This window comes from Glycine max, chromosome 3, assembly GCF_000004515.6.
Source record: "Glycine max cultivar Williams 82 chromosome 3, Glycine_max_v4.0, whole genome shotgun sequence".
In the NCBI taxonomy this organism is placed as follows: Eukaryota; Viridiplantae; Streptophyta; class Magnoliopsida; order Fabales; family Fabaceae; genus Glycine; species Glycine max.
Window position 1 is genome coordinate 1,951,384 of NC_016090.4, and position 14,169 is coordinate 1,965,552.

The 14,169-nt window shown below is 30.2% G+C and overlaps 1 protein-coding gene across 1 annotated transcript; it reads right to left on the reverse strand.

Moving 5' to 3' along the window:
- Window positions 1-316: 316 nt before the first annotated feature.
- LOC100810549 (agamous-like MADS-box protein MADS3) lies at window positions 317-7,644 on the reverse strand. The gene is made up of 8 exons (XM_003521389.4): window positions 7,223-7,644; window positions 3,933-4,008; window positions 3,397-3,458; window positions 3,090-3,189; window positions 1,531-1,572; window positions 1,314-1,355; window positions 1,032-1,177; window positions 317-619 (listed from the first exon to the last, which is right to left on the reverse strand). Exons 1-8 carry the CDS (start codon window positions 7,402-7,404, stop codon window positions 532-534), a joined length of 738 nt encoding a protein of 245 aa, XP_003521437.1. The 5' UTR covers window positions 7,405-7,644; the 3' UTR covers window positions 317-531.
- Between the last annotated feature and the right edge of the window lie 6,525 nt (window positions 7,645-14,169).

Here is a 14,169-nt window from a genome sequence, read left to right on the forward strand (position 1 = left end):
GTTCTTAAAGTTACTAGTAATTTAATAAAACAGGGTGCATGAAGAAAAGGAGTCATCGTCATACATAATCCTCAAAATCCTACTTTTTTTTTTTATTAAATATATGTTTTTTTCTTCAAATTTTGAGAATGCTAAAAGATATCAAACATCCTATTAACAAAGAATTTATGAAACTCTATTAGCAAGCAACTCATTCTCTTGCTTTGCCTCTCCTTTTTTCTTTTTTCTTTTTTTATTTTCCACTTTTTTTTCCCATATATAGAGAATGCTTTTCATGGCGAGGTAAGGAAGAGATACACACATATGCGGATATAGGTTCAAAGCATCAAAGTTAAAAACAATAGCATTGCTTTAACATATAGTAAAACCATTGTCTGTAGTACTTGTATCCAATTACAGAAAGAGCTAAACAAGTTTGCAACTTTTCTGGTGACAAAGGTACATTTAACAACAGCCAAAACACAAAAAATCTAAAAAGGATATAGACAATAAGGTAAATCATCATATACTTAATTCAATTAATAAGATTGATCAAAGGATCCATCCCTGCATGAAGTTAGTCTCACAAGCCATGCTCTTTGGAACATTAGATGCCTCAGATTGAACATATTGATGGTACCTATTCAAAGTAAGAGGTTAATTAAATTAAAATTTCTGACCATTGAAAGTCTATCATTTGTATTTCTGTTTTCGGATACCAACATATCACATACAACAAATTGAAATTTGACATATGGCATAAAGTTGACCCAAAACTTATCATGAAATAAAGGTATCTTATACATTTCTAAACTTGTTTACATCTTCATATTTCATTTAATCAAGGTTTTAATTGCAAGAGTTTGTTTAAGGGTTTGAAGTGTGATCAAGTTAGTTGTTGGACAAATAACCACGCCTGTTCTTGAAATTTTAATTTTATTTCACATTACCTTTGCTAAAAATTTATTAACACTAGCTAGTATGTTTGTCTATTTAACTTTTGGTGTAATTAACTATCGATCATATGCTTAAAAGAAATTTTCATTAATTACCCTATTTGCAAAAAGGGTTCTGGCTGCTGGTAATCAATAGGATTGGTTTGAGGAGGCTGCTGAAAGTGAAAGCCACTGTTTCCAGCAGCTGAAGTAAAGCTCAACAAGCTTTCCGTAGCTTTAAGATTAAATCCCTCTGCTTCAAGCTGAAAATTAAGATTCAATTTATAAAGAAATTAGAATATACGTGTTAATTAATTGAGAAAAAATATGGCAAGACATTATCCTGCACTAAAATGGTGCACATCTACACCTAAATTGTTAGGTGCTACATTGTAAAACCTTGAGTCTAAGTTGCTTATTCATGTCTCCAAGATGGCGCTCCTGCAAGATGGTTGAAAAATATCAAAATTGAGTAAATTAATGAATACTGATCCATAATGTATATTAAGATTTCAATTGTAAAACATATTTGGACAGTAATTGACTTTAAAAATTAATTTGACTATAGATAGGAAAATTATAAGGCCAAAATAGGTGTGCAAGTAGCATGGCTCACCCTTCTGCGAAGCTCTTCCATTTGTTCAATCATGATTTGTGTCTGCAATTGAAATAAAATTTAAGTAATGTCTTCCAAAATTCTTTCTTTCTAGCGTCTCAACTGGCAATACAACTTATGGTGTGTAAAACAGATTGAAACTAGCTCTTCGTATGAAATACACAAAAAACCTGTTGAGATTTTTCATTTAAAGCTTCAAACAAATTAAAGCTTGTTTAGAAACTTGGTCATTACCAAGATTGCTTCCCATTTAGTTAATGCTATCTGTCTCTAGAGTCTCAATTGGCTGTTTAATTTGGACATCTAAATCAAAGTATATTTTACTGAATATTTTTAGGCATTAATTTATTTATTTTATTCTGGGAAGTGCCTAAAGGCCATATTAGGCATTAATTAATAGCAAGATTTCCTCTTCTTTTTTTTTTAAGGCAAAATGATATATATTATGTAAAAAAGAGAGGATTTACACATGTTTATAACTTGTATCAAGATTTCCTCTATATATCTTGAAGTTGGGATTTTAGTAAAAAGTGAGACGACTGAAATTTATAATGAAATGAATCTATAAGAATCCTTAATTAGGAGAAAAATACTTTGAAGGATATACATGCTTTGTTTTATTTTCATAAATTTAATTTTCTTCCCTTGAATGTTTTGACATTAACTCTTTATAGAAGTACAAATTAGGGCTTTGATAAGAAAATAAAAAAAAAAACTAGTTAACTTTACATATGTATTGGAAAGTAAACTCCTCCATCTCTCTCTTTTTTTTCCTTACCTCCCTCTTATATATATCATATGGTAATGTTTATTATATGTACACACATGGTTATCAAATTATCGAGTTAACTCGTTAACTCTTACGAGTTTACGAGTCTACTTATCTTTTGTGAGTTGACCTCTATGCAAATTCTTTTTTTAGTAGACTCTATAAACTCTAAGTAAACTCGATAGTCTCTCGAATTTATCACCGAGTCGACGAGTCAATAAGTTAAAAAAATTAAACCGAAATATAAGTCATTTTGAGTTATTTTCTGTCTATTTAGTGATCAACATATATTCATTTAGTGTGTTGTTCTCAAATAAAAAAAATTCTACCTTTAATAAAATAAAACTCTTGTTCTCTAATAACATCAAATCATCAATGGGAATGATTTACCACTAACATATGCAAGTTATTATTTAGTAGTGATACATTACTAGATTTGATTATTTAAGTATTATGAAATTTATGATTTACTATTTTACTTTATTATATTGTTGAAATATTTAATTGATATATCATTTATAAATATTTTATTATTAATTTTATATGAAGTAGACTCTTATGAGTCTATAAGTTGAGTTCACGAGTCGAATCTATGAAATTCTCACAAGTTTACGTAGACTCTCAAGCTTGATAATCTTGTGTACATATATACATCACAAAGAGTATGATGTATAGTACTTCTAGTGAAACTACTGGAAAGATTGTTGCATGCTTTACAACCTAATTAAGGTAAAGTACCAACAAGAAATCCATAGAGCAATAAAGAGAAACTCTAGATATGTGTTCGCACCTTCCTTTGTCTTGCTTGTGCTAAAGCCCCTTCAAGCTGTTTCTCAATATTCTGCAGCTCCTTTATGTTCAATGGTCCAAGATCTTCCCCAAGCAAATGCCTAAAACAACAATAGATTGGAAAGTTAATTTTTATATGGGTGGTTATGATTTTCTAACCTTTGTTACTATATTAATTAACTCCTTTTGTTTGTGATTAACATACATTTAATTTGCATGTGACTGTTGAAAACATGACAATATATTAATCAGAAGGTATATGTTAAAATAAATTAAACTCTATACTTTAGAAGGGGCATAGTGATTACCTCTGGGTCCTTTGAAGAGACTCATACTTTGCCTTTAGCTTTGAAACTTCTTGGTACCAGCTCTAATTGCCAAAACAAAAAATTCATAATTGATTCACTAACAAGATATAATTATGTGCTGTTATATATAGAGATGTATCATATCATTAAGACTTTAGATTAATATATACTATAGACGGGGCTATCTTTTTGCATTCTTTCAAAAGGAAAATATTTCACAACTAATGGATGGAAGGAAGTGTGCTTAATTTCACAATTAACATGCAACATTGCAACACCAACAACAAAGCCTTATCTTATATACTAGGTTAATTATTTTCCCAAGCATGCTGAAAAAAAAAGTTTTGTACCAATTAATATAGACTATTGTCCTTTGTCACCCTTGTTATTTTTGTTTAAAAAAGGACAAGAGATCAAATTAACACGTACCAGTAAAAAGAATCTCATGTAGAAATTTTAAAATTTCGAAACCATAGAAGACAAATAATTTAAAAAATAATGTTTAATTGAGCTTGGGTTAATGAACACATGCATACCTGAGTTTCACATTCAACGTGTTCGTCTTGAGGAGTAAAAGAGCTACGTTGGTATCGCTCAATAGTATTGGTAGTCCTGCGAATCAAAGGTAACTGATTGGTCAATATTAGTACAAAGCAAATTAAATTACGTATAGTTGTGTAAACGTTGGCAGTTGATGTTTTATATAGGAGATTAAAATGAGGAAAAATTTTAAAAATTCTGAATCATTGAAAATTATACTATTTAAACAAAACTACACGTGTTTTGAAACTCCAATTAATATTTTGATCTTAATACCTATGTATGCAATTCCAAGTAGTTTCGCCTCAGTTTTGTGATATATATATATATATATATATATATATATATATATATATATATATATATATATATATATATATATATATATATTTCGAAGTTAAGGACTTCAATTATTTTTTATATGTTTAGATTTAAACTTGAAGGATTCCAATAGGTGAACTAGTTAGTAATTAAAGATATACGTGGATTCTAAAGTTCAAATTCTAAATATAAATTTTAACAGGGACAACATATTATGACTCAAAAAATAATTTTGAGGCTAATTAAATTGATGTTTCGAAAAAAAATTTAAAAGTTTTTTGAAAGTTATTATGTAAATTAGTTTTTAATATAATTTACCAACTAGTTATTTTTCCTCATTAAAAAATGTATATGTGCACAAAATACAACTATATTGTTTTTAGGTTATTTCACACAACTAATTAAACAACTTATTATTATATATTCGATCACTTTTATGTAAGATATAAACAAAAACGAAAATAAAAAGTGATTAAACGACCTTACTATTAATTCACAGAGTGTTTAATTATACATGGTACTCAAAACTGATAGCAGACAAATTACCCAAATATGCTCATAGCCTGCAGACATGTTCTATATCAAACCAAATATCCATACAAAGACAATGTCCAAGAATAAAATAATTTTTCTGAATTATTTTGCGAAATTTAGCTAAGTTGCTTTTTCAAAATCCTTTTTCATCCATTTGGTTATTAACAACGTATAATGTATAGGTTTATAAATGCAACGAATATAGAAGACAAAATTCTTGTATTTTGAAAAGAAAAAAATGGAGAAATTATAGCAATTAGTGTTTCAAATCAAGTATGAGTATGCCTTCCCACAATGCATGAACAATTCGATATATACCCGGAAGGAATAAATCTATTTCCATGACAAATCAAAGTTAAGATTACGAAATGGTCTACAAAATTTGAAATTAATGACTCCCCTATTAGATTCAAAAAGACTTTCTCTTTGCAAACAAAAATTAAATAAAATAATATATATATATATATATATATCATTACGTTATTTTCTACTCCATCAAGACAAAGGTAGAGAGGTAAACAACCAAATTAAGCTGACCGAAAAAGAAAAATCTGAACGTGAGCATCATTTCTGAGGGATTTTCTTACACGGACATATGTAAGAACACCTAAATAATTGTTGAGAAAATTAAATGCTGGAATAAGAGAGAAGGTAACTCACGATCCAAAAAACAGTAAAAAAGAAAAAAAGGACATTTCTCTTTTTGAATCCCTAACTATCACCATATAAATTTAAACATTTCACCCGCACATGCGAAATTTTTGCCACAGATGTCCTCGTATTCACAAAATTATGTTAAAATGTCAGAAATTTTAATTTTAGGTTAAATCTAAAAACAAGACATACAGAAACATATTTAGTCTTTTTCTTATATTTTTTCCTTTTTCATATTTTCAGCCATTCATACCTTGACCAGACTCAAATAATACCTATTAGGGCTAGCAAGCAAAGGAAGAAAAAGAAACTATTCAAGTTTTATTTAAAAAAATTTGACCAATTGATAAAACATAACCATTTATTATCATCATACAAGATCAAAATACAAAACTTAATTAAACTAGCTGCAGTGCAGGATAAGCCATTACTCCTCCATAAACACGAAAAGAATGCACACAACATTGCAGGTTAACTAATTAAGGAGATTCCCTGGAAGAGAGAGAAAGAAAAAGAGAGAGAATCAATTGATCATCTAAAAAGACCTAAGAGTAAAAGACAAAAAAGAGAAGCAGAACCTATCTGTGATTGCAAAGTCCAAACTCAGCAAAAGCACCCCATATGATGGTCAATCCCCTCAAGAAATAGAGACACAGCAATTGTTTTCGGGACACACATAAGATAGAACAATCTCTGAGAAGATACAATGATAGAACCGAAAGATCAAAGAACAAAGGTTAAGAACCAGATTCTTGATGGTTAAAAAGTTCAAGGCTTTCAAGCTATAACAAAAAAATATTATATTATATTGTTCCCATATACAGAAATATGTTGTGAAAGCCCTAGATCTTGCACAACGGTACAAGAGAGTTATCAACGCGTCCATTTTAATTACACTATGTTACAAAACTGGGTATATATAATTGCTTTGTTCCTTTTCAGTTTTTTCTTGTTTCTTCTTTTTCCTTCTGAGAAAGAAGGAAAATAGATATGTACTGTTCCATCAGTAGCTAGATCAGTGCGCAAAGCTGAAACCTTTAACTGACAATAGGGAGGTATCAGGTGGAAGGACGATGAAACGGGTCGACCTGTGATTGGAATGATGCAAAACTCATGATTTTTTTTTCCTCTCTAATAACCCTTGCCATAAGAAGAAGAAGAAGAAGAAGAAGAAGAAGGAAAAAAAAACGAAAAATATATATCATCGAGGGCACAAGATCCAGTGATCCAGAAAAGGAGAACCTATGAGAGAGAGAGAGAGAGAGACTAGGAAGGTATCAGGTGCATGTGTTGATTAGAGAAAGAAGCAAAAACAAAGAACGGTGACTGATAGAAAGAAGAAGAACACAAGGGAAAAAAGAAAATTGATTAAAAAATATATAAATAAAAAAAATAAAGGGTGGAAAGTGAGTGATGAAAGAGGGTGTGTTGGTTGAATCTTAAAAACATCAAATTCAGTCGTGGCAAAATAAAGGAAGCCTGAAGCAGAAACCAGTGACCATTTTGGTGAAAGAAGCTGATGTGCAAGAAGAAAGTGTGTTTGCTCAGAGAAGAGAAGAAGGTATCTATCTCTCTATCTATCTATCTCAGCACCACCACACACACAGAGAGAAAAAAAAACTCAAAATCTAAAATTTTAATACCTATTGGGATTTGCTCCTCACAAAAATGGACTCAAAACTTTCAAAAAAAAAATAAGTGCACAAATTAAATAACTGCAAATAAGGGTAGGGTTAGATTTTTGCAGTTCAGAGAGAGAGAGAGAGAGAAATAATACCCAACACTTCCAAATTCATAGAGCTTTCCACGGCTTGAGAAAATGATGAGGGCAACCTCAGCATCACAGAGAACTGAGAGTTCATAAGCTTTCTTGAGCAAACCGTTCCTTCTTTTTGAGAAAGTTACTTGGCGGTTGATTTTGTTCTCTATCCTCTTCAACTCAACTCTCCCTCTACCCATTCTCTCTCTCTCTCTTTTTCTGTGTGTCTCGAAACAATAACTCAAACTATATCAATTATTATTAGAAATATATTGAGGTTATGTGATCAACCCTTGATATAGAAGAGAGAGTGAAGTTCAGTGCAAAAGGGAAGAGAGAGAAAGAGGAGCTAGGCAAAGTAGTAAGTACCTATAGTAGTAGTAGTTGTGATGAGATAATGGTGTGTGTGTGTGTGAGTGTTTCAGAGAAGTGGAAGTTAGTGTGCTATATAGAAATAGACAATGAACACAGAAAAGGGACACACTTGATCTTCTTTTACAAAAAAATGGAAACCCCAATTATTCTTATTTTTATCTCATTCTCTTTTCCCAATTTAATTTTGGTAAATGTTATGGTCCCTTCTCTCTTTGCTGCATTGTTTTTAATTAATTTTTTTTGCTGCAGTTTAGGGCAAGTGAAAGGAAAGTTCCACTCTCACGCACCCCCCCATGTGAAGGGCTTCTCACGTACACTTTACAACTGATACCAGTATTTGTGGAAATGCACTAACCACTGGCTGCTAACTCTGTTTACCCCAAAACTGGTTACCATTATTGTGATATCATCATGAAACCCTTTGCAGGTTGACCAATAACTTATGCAATTATATCAGTGAGATATTATAATAGTCCTCGTCATCGACTTTTACACCATCATCATATAATAAAGACTTAAATATTCTTTTTTCAGTAATTTAATAATTTTTCATTGTAAAATTTTTATTTTAATTCTTATAAAATATGTTGATTTTATTTTTTATCTTTAAAGTAATTTAAATAATAATTAAATTCTTAAAATAATTTAAATAATAATTAAATTATTAAACATAAGTGATTAATATATTAAAATAAAGATTGAATCATTGGGTTATTTTCTAAATTTAATCCTTGACGAAAATAATATAAATCATTGATTAGATTTTACTTATTTATTGAATTCTGAATTAATTAAATTTTTTTTTAATGAACCAGAGAGTTAAGATAGAAAGAGATACTTCAAATGTCATCTTTTTTAGTGTTTAAAGTACTATTTAAAATGTTAAAAAAATGATGACAAAAATTGAAAGGATGAAAAAGGATGGAATTATGTGTAATTGTATGAAACATTAGGGACTATTTATGTAATTTATTCTAAATTAAAATTCACCAAAGAAAACAAATATGATTGTGTAAATTAGTTTTGTATTTTGAACAGAGGTAAAAAAAAAAAAAAAAAGAGAGCACAGGGTATAACTTTGAAGCCACGTTACTGTCATCATTAAATATTATTTTGCTTAGGATGATTGTAGCTGCTATGAGTCAATTGTCATTAAATGATAATTAGGCACATATTCCTGTTGATGTATTTAATTATAGCTTAATTACTACTATATTGTTTCTCAAATATCAGAAATTACTAATTAATCTGAGCCATCAAGTTTTTCAACTTAAGAAGGTCTTCTATTGAAAGAGATTAGCATTTTTTTTCTTATGACAGTGTGATTTTGAGTTTGATGTTGTTGGTGCATATTTAATTAATCAGATAAAAACTGTTCTTGGAACAAATATTTAAAAGCTTTTGAAAAAGTTGAGGAAGACAAAAACTTTGTACTTTATCCATATGATAAAGAGCCATGATGTTGATCGATGCCATTGTACATATATGTTCTAGCTAGAACACAGATTCTATTACCAATAATTTTTTTCACGTTTTCCTCAGAGTAAAATAATTAAGCTAAAATTGAACCCAAAATTCATGTTCCAAAAACTTGTCTTCTACACTTTAGGATACTCGGACATGACCATCTACCTTAGACCAATATATAATAGTGGTCACTAGAGAATCAATAGATTACAACACTATTTGAAATGCATGTGGTCACCTCACAATACTCAAATTACTCGTAGTCTAATGTTACTTTTTTAATATCCAGAGACTTAGACCAAACCTAGTTATAATTGAATATGATACACTAATACTAGCTACTTAATATTTTTGTCTTAGATTTCTTTCTCTTATAAGAATTTTCGATACATTGAAATAAAATACTATTTAATATTTTTGTCTTAGAATTCTTTCTCTTTTTTTTTAAAGAGATAACCCTTCCCTTAGATGAAATTCGAGAGAATTTGAAATGTTCGACAATACATTAACAAAAAAAATAAAAAAGGCATATTGATAAACAAAAAAGCTAAAAACACATCCTAAACTTCAACAACAAAAATAGAAAAACGCGTAGATATTTGTGTACAAATGAAACTGTTTCTAGCATAATAGCCAGCAAAATCAAATTCTAGTGTTAAGCATATGACCCTCCCGGAAATTACATTAAGTAACATTTATATTTCGGCTAAGATTGCAACTGAAATAATGTTACTCAACGTCAACACATACAGATCAAACAAATAAAAACGTGTCATACGAGAGTAGCCATGAGGTCTCTTTCAGACATTGACAAGGGAATTTGTTGGCATCGTTGATGGTAATCACTTCAACCCCACCAAACCCTTACATCAAGGGCATTGAAAGCAATTTGAAAGATGTTAAATTGGCTTCGAAAGCATCACACGCTACTCATACGTACATAGCCCTATATTCGTGAACTGACAACACCTTTGCATTCATAATATGTATCATATGTGTGTGAGTGGCTTTTCAGGAATCTCATGTACAATGAACCCTATATATTTAAGATCACTTCCTTCTGCCCCTATCCTTTAGAATAACCTTGTTGTCGTGCACATCTGACCCCTTAATAATATTCACCTAATGGGTACACTACTAGAGCAATTAATGGAATATTAATTAATTATTTTTATAATGAAATAAACATAAAAAAAACTTATAAACTGTCATTTACTTCTATAAATTCAATTAATTTCTTTTTACCCAATAGAGACAGTTTAGTTGACAATACATACATGTTGAGTTTGTAGAAAAAATACTTTGAGTACCAATTAGGAACCTAAAACCCTAATTACAATGATAAAAAAAATCTCTTTCTCACTCCAACACGAGGGCCTGGCAGTGGCTGTACTAGGGCGTGTAGATCTTGACCATGACAAAACGGTTGTTCTCGATGACAATGGTGAAGTTGTGCACCTTCAAAATGATGACGTCCTTATAGTCCACCTCGAGCTCCTTGAATGCCTCCTCTGACGAGTGGTCGAAGCCGACGAAGTCTCTAAAGTCATCCTCATCATCCTCGACGTCCTCGTTGAACGGGTTGGGATCTGGAAAATGGTCGTGGTGAGAAGTGGCGGCGTCATCAGGTTCCTCAAGGAAGCTGAGATCTCCATCATCGTTGTTATTGTTTTTTTGTTGTCATTTTGAGGGGAGCTTTATCGCAAAGAGTGATGAAGAGGGATGAGAAGAAAAGGAGAGTGGTGAGAGAGAGAGAAATGAATAAGTTGGCCGGGGAAGAGGTGAGGAAGGTGACGAAGTTCTCTAGGGGAGAGAACCTTAATTCAAAGACGGTTCTATGAAACTGTCTTTAAAATGTTGATAATAATTATAAAATTGTCACTGCTATCCAAATGTTGATAATTTTTTGACGACCATAGTTAACCTTGCGTCGTAAAAACGTGTATTTTTAGTAGTACGTTTAATTAAATGTACATATGAACCAAAACCATTTTTAAAAAAAAATTGACTACAAAGAAACAATAATTAAAAGGAACATTGAAAACTTGCTAAGTATATTTTTAATTCTATTTTTTTTAATAAAGTTACATAATTATGATTTTTTAATATGTGTGTTTTGTAAGACGACCTACCGAAAATATATATTGTAATTGAGAAAAGCATTCAAAATAACACACAAAAATGAATGTATTTCTTAGTTGAAAATACTTTTTTTGTTATTGGGTAATTTAGTGAGGCGGATATGATGTGCTTTTTGGCAGGGGTATTGGATTTTCTGTATATAATAACGTTTGGGTTTTCTGTCATCAGAAGGTTGATCAAGTTTCTGTTGGAATGATCAAACTATATATTTTGTACCTGGGAAAGGCATTGTACCTTTCTAATGAAACTAATGTGCTGATAAAAAAAAGTCTTGATTTTGGGAGCATGATATTCAACTTCAATCAATTAAAAGCAAATTAATAATTGAAAATTTCCTCCCCGTTAGCCTAAGTTTTTATAGGACATCTTCTATTATCATATAAAGTGAACCAGTAATTTTCAGATTTGCTAGAGATTGCGTTCCTGTTGGAGTTTTCCATAAAAGGTTAAGGACCCTCAAATTTTCAACAGTGTATTAGGAACTTAACTAACAAGTGTCCCATATTCCATAACAACGTCTTGAAAAATTTACAAAGGGCTACATTTAAAACCAAATCATAATTCAAGAATCAATATTTTAGCTTTGCTTTAAACTATCACAATGTACTCCACCCATTTTGTAGCCATCTCGCAGCCTTTTGTAAGATTCTTGACCACCAATTTCCCGTGATGTTAGTAATAACTTTTGACCCATTATATATATATATATATATATATATATATATATATATATATATATATATATATATATATATATATATATATATATTATTTTAAATTTATTTTTTGTGTTTTTTTGAAATTTAATTGAAAATTCTGTGCATGGCTATGTTTGAAAAGATCTTTGATAAACTTGTAAAAAATTTGACTAACTTATAACTCCTTTGATTAAGTTTGTTTGGTATAAGAGTTTATTGTTGTAACTTATTTTGATAAGTACTTAAAATAACTTATGAAAAATAAACTTTTATAAGTTATTAATTTTTCTTCTTCTCAATTTTATCCTTTATTTTATTTAAAATTTTATTTTATCCTTTTATTCAATTTAAAAATCATCTTATCTTTTTTATTCACGTCTAAAACAAACTCTCATATCTAATTTTACATTCTTACACACATATAATAATGGATTCATCAATTATCATTATTACATCATTCCTTGCATAATTTTTATTTTATCGATTCAATACTTAAATACAAAAATTCTCCTTTTGTTAATTAAATCATTGGTACAATTGAATATGTATTTTTTATGTCATTTGATATTTATCAATGAACTTATAAGTTAGTCTTATAAAACATTTTTAATTAAATCAATTAACTTTTAATTTTTCAATCTTAACTTGTAACTTATAAACTTTCAACTAGCTTATAAACTAATTTTACCAAAAGATATTCGTGGTAATAATATGCATTTGAGGAAGTGCAAATAAATGCTTACATAAATTCTTACGTTATGAGAGTTTATATAATAAATTTTATTATTAAACTTATTAAAATAAGCTTAAAAGAAATTATTTTAATAAATTTCACTAATAAATTTATTGAAAGAAGTTTTAAAAAATTATAAGTCATTTTTTAAGTTGAAATAGTTAGTTTCATGAAAAAATCCCAACATTCCTTGAGTACTTGTTAATTTTAAATTTTTTAGTCTTCAAAATTTTTAAACTTACGCACCCATTATTTACAAGTAGACAAAGTCTATAAGTTGCAAGTATTTTTTTTCTAAACGACTAAGACATCAGAATAAGTAATGATGGTTTGATTAAGAAATTTTGATATAAAATAATTCAGTGAATACATGTTGCATAAGATCTCAAAATTATCAGATACATAACCATGGCTTCATTTAGTAGTTTATTGCATTGTAGCCAGTTGGGTGTTTTAAATAGTTTATATCATAGGGACCACTATTGCTATTCTTTTTGCCTTCCAAAAAATTATTGCTATTCTTTTTCTGTTTCCTTTTTTTCTTTTTTAACATATATGTAAAATTTGAGGGCCAAATTTTACAGACTACATATAAATGTTAACATAAAAGGACGAAACAAAACTCTTTCTCTCTTCGGGTCATTCTTTTACGTTTCAATTATTATGGATTTGTAGCCACCCAAAGGTTAGTCACTTAGTCCTAGTTCAACACACACTACTTCTTTATAGGGCGTCACATGGTTGGACACATTTTCTGTGCCTTTCAAAATTGGCATGACGACTATAATTCATAAACATTATCATTTACAATCCACGAGAACACCATAAACTAACAAGCTCCAAGAAGAAGGATTTACCACAAAGGGTGTGAGAATAGGAAGAAAGAGTTGAAAAAAGATAAAAGGGGGTGAATTGAAAGAAGTGAATGAAACAAAGTGATGATAATTGAAGTCACATGACATTAATAATTTTCCTCCACATGTGGGGTCCAATGATTCCACACACAACACCACCAATATAAGCTTATTAGTTATTATCCCCTTAGGCTTTTAGGGTGGGGTAGTTTAGGGTTTCTAGTAGGAGAAAGCTTTCATGGGTGTGGAAAGGGACATTAATGCCAGTTTCCATTTTTGGGGGTGTAGACCCCTCTCACTTTTGCCATCAGCCAGTTGAGCTTTCATCTGATCACCACTACTGAGCGTGCTTGCTGGCATTGCATTGCTTGCCCTTGCAGTGAATAGGGAACAAAGAGTGCGCAGATTTTTTGGAATTGTAGTTTGTCTCTTACTTGGAAAATTTAATTCACTTCATTTGATTTTTCCCTAACTTTGAAACCTGAGTGGTTGTGGATATATTAGGTGGGAAAAAATATGCATGAAGATGATAATAGTTGAGAGACATGACACTACACCTTGTTGCCAGCATCGAGCGTTGAACTTTAAAAGAGGCCAGTTCCATAGCACTGCACCTCATGTGCACCGTGGGGCTAGCTACCCTTTCCATGTTTTTCTATCCCCTTCCCTCTTGCATTTGGAATTTGTGGTAACTTG

Excerpts from the sequence above, each read along its gene's own strand:
- LOC100810549 (XM_003521389.4), bottom strand. The coding sequence starts at position 7,404 with ATGGGTAGAGGGAGAGTTGAGTTGAAGAGGATAGAGAACAAAATCAAC. Across the intron at positions 3,190-3,396 it reads TCTCTTCAAAGGACCCAGAG|GCATTTGCTTGGGGAAGATC; the intron begins GTAATCACTATG and ends TTGTTGTTTTAG. Across the intron at positions 1,356-1,530 it reads TGGAAGAGCTTCGCAGAAGG|GAGCGCCATCTTGGAGACAT; the intron begins GTGAGCCATGCT and ends ACCATCTTGCAG.